Below are 8,454 nucleotides of genomic sequence, written 5' to 3' on the forward strand. Positions count from 1 at the left end.
GACCAATTTATATCCAGTAAATGTTACTCGATCACAGTAGTCAAATTGGGACATGTTTCCAAAACGGATGACCATAGGTTGTTTTTTACTATAAGCATACATACACTATAATAATAGTAAATGTATTTGCTATTTACTAGCAATTACAAGTTAAAAAAACAAACACACGCTATTTATAGTAAATTTGATATGTATGTTCAAAGTATACACTAAAACAATTGATATTAACGGGTAGAATAACCGGACTTTGGAAAAAATGGGAGGTAAAAAAAGGTGTCCTGTTCCCAAGTACTTATTATCTTTGATACTTTTTCTCAAATTGTCCAGTCATAAAATCTTTGTTCAACAGTTTACATGCTTTTGACCTCTTTCTTAATGCCCGCAAGAGTGTTTTAGTTACCAACATTACCCCAGTAATACTTCAAGTTACACTATCAGTCAAAGGTTTATATGGACTCGTCTATAGAACCCCGATAAGAAATATTAGATACAAGACGTACGCATAAGATTATATATTCATATATTCAAGTACTTGTATGAGGACATGTTGCGCTACATTTTGATAAGTTTATTTGGTATGTCACCATTATTTCTAATTTACTAAGATGAATTGGTATAAATGTTCCGAGATTTCGGTAGAATTATTAACTATATACTTAGACCTTACTACTTTCATATTATGACAAAAACTTTTTGTTTTGTTTATAAATTTATTGATCAAATAAATCAAGAAACATAAAGATAGGTTAAATTCGTCTTAAGATTAAAAGTATAGTAGAAAAGCATGGCGACATAAGAGTGCGAGACAGGGGCGTGTTTATAAAACGTATAACACGAATCAAGTCTCGTTTTTATATAGATTAGACCGTTGGTTTTCGCGTTTGAATGGTTTTACACTTGTTATTTTGGGGCCCTTTATAGCTTGTTGTTCGGTGTGAGTCAAGGCTTCGTGTTGAAGGCCGTACCTTGACCTATAATGGTTTACTTTTAGAAATTGTGACTTGGATGGAGAGTTGTCTCATTGGCACTCATATCACATCCTTTACCTATATAATACAGCTGGTTAATCAAAATACATAATTGATCGTCAGAAGTTGAAAATCAAGAAAGTTTGTGGTTCTGCATGTATTAGGGTACTACGACTTCCTTCATCAAATTACAAACTGACCACCATTATATAGCCAAGAGTGTTGAAAGTGGCATAAAACCCCAACGATATATCAATCACAATTCAAAACATCCGATATAGAATGTGTTAACTTTTGTAAATGTGTTGTACCCTTTTAACGTAATGATTAAAGGTTTTTATTGCAAATCATGCACATACATTTCACTGAAGATATTCGATACAGTATTGACTTTATATTCCCCTAAATCTTGTATGTTGTTTATAAAAAAGTGATTGCAAATGAGAAAACTTTCCACAAGAGACCACATGACACAGAAACTAACTATAGGTCACTGTACGGCCTTCATTTATATGCAAAGCCAGCTATAAAAGGCCCTAAACTATAAATTTATTACACAGAAACAATAACCAATAAATACCAGGCCCCTGAACTGGTACAGGCCCATAATAGGTAGGCGAGATAAAACTACATCAAAACAGCATCCCTCCCCTTAACATGGGACAAAAGTGTTACAGTACTAAAAATATCGAAATCAGTTGAAATAGCATAATTCATTCGATGAATACCAAAAGATAAACATCTAACAAAATTACAGAGGACGTGGCAGTGTACTTATATATCCCCACGACAAAAGACAAAACGTACAAATCTGAGAGTATTTGATGTTACTGACAGCTAGTTCAAAGCCCATAGCATGCAACTTATACAATTTCACTCATCACTCAGATAACAACAAAAAACAGTACACATTCAACATCCAACGAATTTAATGTTAATACATCAGTAACAGTCAGAATAAACATGCTTACTTTATCGATCCCGTTTTCTTCAGGAATATCCAAATTTGAAAACTAAATCATAACATCTATGGAAAAATTTAATAAGGTTTTACGTAACTTGGAGTATCTAAATTTACCAACACGTGGTGGCTGTTGAATATTGTAGTGTAAATGTTTTTGTCTATCGAACCGAACATAACAAGGTCAAATCAGGCCAATATATCAAATGCCGTATTCACAGGAAGCATAATTTTTTTGTTATACGTTATTATATGTAGCCTCATGAATGGTACTTTGTTTTTGTGTTTGTAGAAATAGAGTGATGTCTATTATCAATTTCTGTGTGGTTGTTATACAAATGTGTTTACACTGTACTGTTTCTCGTTAACCTTTTTTGGTCTGTAACAAGAAACGACTTTGGAATTTTTATAATAATAAGGCTTTTCTACCTTATGAATAGATCACTTGTATTTTGCTAACCTTTTAGGTATTTTGGCCCTCAATGCTCCTCAACTTTATACTCTATTTGGCCTTTTTAACTTTTTTGGATTCGAGCATTACTGACGAAATGCGCTAATGGCGTAAATACAAAATTTTATCCTGGAATCGATGATGATTTTAACATATTTAATTTTAATATCCATATTTTTTTCTTTTCACACGCAGTTGTTTTTCGCACCTATAATCCTCTTATAATCTTAAATCTTGAATAACCTATTGTATGAATAGAAACAAAACTACGTGAATATAAAGCAGACTATATAACTTTATTTAGCAAAATATGAAACATTCTGTTACTTTAATGGGAGTCAAATTCAGGTCTTTCGGCTTGTTTACCTGTAACAATGTTTCCTCACAGGCATAAATTGTTAAATTTGGAGAGCACATTTTCTTATTAACAAAAGCTATTGTACGCCTGCAAAGCTGTTATGTATTTCAGCAGCGCCTTCGTACGTAGTATATATCTCCAAATTGATACAATTTCTATTGGCTTGTATTTTCTTGATAGAGAGTTGCTGCTTACAAGAGCTATCAAACCAAGAGTTCCAAATGGTGAAGTTGGAATATTCTTTCGTTAATTTTACCGTCACCGTCACTAGTTGGTTGATCGTTATGTAATATCTGTTTCACAGATGATATCTGATTTTATTATTATGTCGTTACTACAATCCCGTTCCCTTTTCACAAATGTGACCTACCGAATTAAACTATTTACCAGGTTTGTAATAACATGATCATTACAATGGGAACCACACTTGGAGCAGAATTAATTTACCCTTTCAGAGCACCTGAGATTAACCCCAGTTTTTAGTGGGGTTCGTGTTGCTAAATCCGTATTTTTCTATGCTGTGTTTTGTCTGGGACTATTACTAATAGTATTATAGTCCCAGGTTTTGTGTAATATTGTTTGTCTGTTTGTTTTTTAGCCATGGCGTTGTCAGTTTATTTTTTATCAATAAGTTTGAATGTCCCTCCGGTAACTTTCGCCCCTCTTTTGTGTAAATCCATGGTTAATAAATATGCAGTGGCTTTTAATTGAGATTTTGTCGGACAGAAAAAGCTCAATATGTTGATCAAAATTGAATATTGCAAATAGAACATGACGATTTTGCATCAAAAATGTTTGTGGCGAAAACCTTGATTCTGCCGCTTAACTGACAAATTGTACGTTACTATACAATTTTTAAACAATATACAACACTAATTTTTTTTGTAGCGTGTGCCTTCCAGAATGTTGTTTGTCAGTGTAAAAACGGTTGGATTCATCATAGTACATCATGTTATTACTTCAGCGATAACACGAAGAGCTGGGATACTTCCTCTGTACGTTAATTATATGAAATTTATTTGTAGATTCTACATCCAACAGTAGTAAATTAAGTACGCATTTGGTCAACGATTTTGTCGTGTCAGTAGCAAAATAAAAATTGAAAATAGAAATGGGGAATGTTACAAAGAGCCAACAACCCAACAAAAGCTCAAGCCCACCGATTGGTTTTCAACACAGCTCTTAACTAAAATTAGTACTAGGTCAGTTAAAAACTGACGTTACACTAAACTCTGAAACAAATACCACTTATAAATTGATTATAATCAATCAGCAATCAGTAAAACAATCTGATCTAGGCATCACATTTTAAGGTTTTTGTAAATTTCGCTGGTCAAATATGGTTATATGCAAGACAGTGCAAGTAATCTATTGCTAATAAAACATATTGTCTAAAAACAAATTCGGACATTTTAACTTTTAATGCTTAAAAGTACCAAGAGTATAAAATAAGTTTATAAATACTTTTTTCCCCATGTCAGATGATACAATGATTTGGACTCAAATATTTAATTGGGTTCGGATTATTTTGACTTAGCAAACATAACATCGTAAATGTGAATTTTTATCAAATTTAATATGCAAAAATGTATTTTGAGTAATGAATTTGATGTTAGTGTTATTGTCATCATTATTTTATTTATCTTGCAGGCTTCATGTCAGGCACATCATGCAGAACTTGCTGTCATAGAGACAATGGAGGAAAATACGTTCATATGGTCTGAAATGTCTAAACTTGGAGGTAAGAATTTTAATACTACATACAGGACATAACTACCAATGAAACAATTTCCTTCAAAAATAAAAATAAAGTATTACCAACAAAAAATTGAGAAAGAAAATGGGGAATGTGTCAAAGCGACAACAACCCGACCATAGAGCAGACAACAGCCGAAGTCCACCAATGGGTCTTCAATGTAGCGAGAAACTCCCTCACCCGTAGGCGTCCTTCAGTTGGCCCCTTAAAAAATATGTATAGTAGTACAGTGATAATGGACGTCATACTAAACTCCGAATTATACACAAGAAACTAAAATTAAAAATCATACAAGACTAACAAAGGCCAGAGGCTCCTGACTTGGGACAGGCGCAAAATTGCGGCGGAGTTAAACATGTTTATGAGATCTCAATCCTCCCCCTATACCTCTAGCCAATGTAGAAAAGTAAACGCATAACAATACGCACATTAACATTTTGTTTTAGAGAAGTCCGAGTCCGATGTCAGAAGATGTAACAAAAGAAAATAAATAAAATGACAATAATACAAAAATAACATTAGACTACTAGCAGTTAACTGATAGACCTCAATTAAACTGATTGAAAGATTATGTCTTCATTATATGAATACCAGGTACAATCCCTCCCATTAGGGGTTTAGTATCATACTTTCATAAAATATACGAGAAGAACATAACCCGTGTCATGCCAACAACTGTTTTTTTTTAAATAAATGTGTTAAGTTCCGATGCAAAGACCCTAAGTGAATCAATATTAAAACCAAAATATGCAATCTTTAATGACCTGACAACAGTATCGTAACTATATCCCTTCTTAATAAGTCTGTTTAAAGGTTTTGTAAGCTTTTGAGTTAAATACTGTCATTTTTGTGCTTTGTAAGGAGTATTATCATAAAAGATTGGATGTGAAATACCTGAACGTATAAGATGTCTGCATGTTGAGTTATATTTACGAATTATTCCTTATACCGATGATGAAATTGTACATGTACAGGAATGTACATAGTCCATAGTACACGGATGCCCCACTCACACTATCATTTTGTATGTTCAATGGACCGTGCCATTGGGGTCAAAACTTCAATTTGGCATAAAATTATAACTGTTATATCAAAGGAAACATGTAGACCAATTTTCAAGTTGATTGGATTTAGCTTCATTAAAAGCTACCTTGACCAAAAACTTTAACCTGGAGCGGGACAGACGGATTTTGTATGTTCAGTAGCCGTAAAATTGAGGTCAAAACTTTTATTTGGCATTAAAATTAAAACTTTTATATCAAAGGAAACACGTGTACCAAGTTTCAAGTTGATTGGACTTCAACTTCAATAAAAACTACCTTGATTAAACACTTTAACCTGGAGCGGCACAGACGAACGCTGACCAGAAAACATAATGCCCCTCTACTAGTGTAGGTGGGACTGACGGACGGACGAACAAACGAACAGACGGACGCACAGACAAGAAAATATAATGCCCCTCTTCTATCATAGGTGGGGCATACACATTCCAAGTATAAACTTTAAAAGTCCATAAAACACCCACTGCATTTATTTCAAATGCGAATTTTGTGCATTTACGTCATAACGTTTCAATATCAAGTTCCTTATTTTTTCTGTCTTAAATCTTTGTGCAAACATACGAATAGAATGTTAAAAGTAATTTTTATGCCCCCGCAACTAAAAGTTTGGGAGGGCATATTGTGTTGCCCCGTTCCGTCCGTCCCATTATGGGTATATAGTTATTCGTATGAAACTTTCACTTTGCTGTCTGTTTGTACATATATTGAAGGTGTGCATGTGGTCAGCGGTTTGATTTTTATTGATATTTGCTCTTTTTGGAGATAATTGAACATTGTCAATTTTGGAATACATACTTGAATATTAGGTGCATAGCGTTTCCGCATAACTTCCTACAGTTTGAATGCTATGATGTTTTCACATTGCTAGCTGTTTGTACATATATTGAAGATGTGAATATGGTCAGTTTTTTTTTATTATAATTACACTCATGTATGAATGCTGGATTTTGATTGGTTGAAAACCAGTGTATTTTTTGCATATTCAAACAAGTTTTCCTCATTTCAAAAGAATTTGCCTTTTTCACAAATGCCGGTGAATTTGCCTCAAATACGATGGCATTTACCATTTTGAATATTTTTTACCCTCGCGAGCATTTTCCAACCAATATAATTCGGAACCTTTCTCACTTTAATGTAAAAATAAACTATAAGCACCTGGGAAATAAAAAAAAGTTCATGCCCTTGAAAGCCTGTGGTTAACGTACGGGAAAAAAGAAAACTATCAGCGTAATTAAAAAGGTTAAAAAGAAAGGACAAAAAACAACAGTATTTAAAATACAAACCTAATAAAATCCTAAAAAAAAAAATCAATATTTCCTACTGTACAGGATCTTTTTGGTTGGATGGAACAGATGAATATTCCGAAGGACAATGGGAATGGGCGTCAACTGGTGATGCCTTGGATTATTCAAACTGGTATCCAGGAGAACCTAATAATGATGGGGGAGAAGACTGTCTGATGACGGGCGGAGGCTACAAAACATTATGGAATGATGGCCATTGTGAGAGTCATTTCAAATTTATTTGCGAGAAAAAGTAGGTTGATATACCCTTAAATTGATTTGAATTAACATAGCTGTTTTATTCTAATGCTAGGTTGCTTTTTGGTTTAGACAATTTAATTAAACGGATATGACCTTTTATAGCTGTTTATGCGGTATTGGCTTTGCTCATTGTTTAAAGGCTGTACGGCGACCTATAGTTGTTAATTTCTGTGTCATTTTGGTCTCTTGTGGAGAGTTGACTCATTGGCAATCATATCATATCTTCTTTTTTTCGTAATATGTTCAATAGAAACAAAACTGACCCTGATTTGTTGTCAGTTATTTAATAATTGCAAAACTGAATGGACCTTAAAAAAATCCAAACTTCCAGTGTTATTGACAAAAAAAAGCATACAAAAGTTTCATTGAAATAGTTTTCGATTTAGTACCTTTGCATCAATTTTTTTTATATCTGGATTATTTTGTTTTTGTGTCAATTATCATCACCGTTTTACAATTTATGAATGTTATACGAGGTTTACCTAATATCGTTTTTAAAGCATTATCATGATAATAAACTTTTCTTGTACATTACAGCGGATTGCATTGAGTGTGAAGCCAAAGGTAATATCTTTGATTAGCTTGCATGTAAACTGAACCGTGAAGTCATTGTTAGGTCAGGTAAAGTACTCTTCTTTAAGAGTAGACTAGTCCTGCAGATAACCAATCTATCTGTCTGTTGGATTAGGCTACTTCGAAAGGAGGGTAATATACCTAATAATGACTTCAGGGTTCAGGTAACAAGCAGACAAACCAAAGATATTACCTTTGGCTACACACTCAATGAAATAGGCTGTAATGTACAAGAAAACTAGAATATAGGTTCAGAAGAATGTTTCTATTATATGCATTAACTGCTCAGAAAATCAAAGTCCTTTATCTCTCTAAATGCATTTGTAGAATTACTTTTTCTTGCAATGTTAAATGTTAACTGTTCAGAGGAATATCTTTTTAAAAGTATTTTTATTGAATAAACTAATACAGTACCATGTAAGCGCAAATACTTAATATGTTTGTATTTGTTCGTCTCTTTCAGGTTGGAGAATACAATCGTAGGATAAAGAATGAACAAATATGACAGATAATTAATAAACAGTGTATAATATGTGTTAATTTATTTACATACTTTATACGTTTACCCAGAATTAACAACAATACACGAATGACCCATAGTACGACAACAAAAATAAGGTTCGAAATCTGACATAAATTCGACAAAACCAATTGTTAGGATACAAAAGGATGACATATGATTGTTTTTGCTTCTTTTAAGAATGACATCCAATGATATTATGTACACTTGAGTTTACTCCTTGGATTAATATAGTAAGAAATAAGCTAATATATAGATGCAA

General features: G+C 33.1%; 1 protein-coding gene across 1 annotated transcript; it reads left to right on the forward strand.

Moving 5' to 3' along the window:
* Window positions 1–501: 501 nt before the first annotated feature.
* LOC143054401 (CD209 antigen-like protein D) lies at window positions 502–8,206 on the forward strand. Its single transcript, XM_076227414.1, has 5 exons — window positions 502–575; window positions 3,627–3,733; window positions 4,389–4,479; window positions 6,884–7,091; window positions 8,136–8,206. The coding sequence occupies exons 1-5, from the start codon at window positions 545–547 to the stop codon at window positions 8,158–8,160; spliced, it is 462 nt and encodes a 153-aa protein (XP_076083529.1). The 5' UTR covers window positions 502–544; the 3' UTR covers window positions 8,161–8,206.
* The last annotated feature ends 248 nt before the right edge of the window (window positions 8,207–8,454 follow it).

The sequence above is a fragment of the Mytilus galloprovincialis genome, chromosome 12, assembly GCF_965363235.1.
Source record: "Mytilus galloprovincialis chromosome 12, xbMytGall1.hap1.1, whole genome shotgun sequence".
Taxonomy (NCBI): domain Eukaryota; kingdom Metazoa; phylum Mollusca; class Bivalvia; order Mytilida; family Mytilidae; genus Mytilus; species Mytilus galloprovincialis.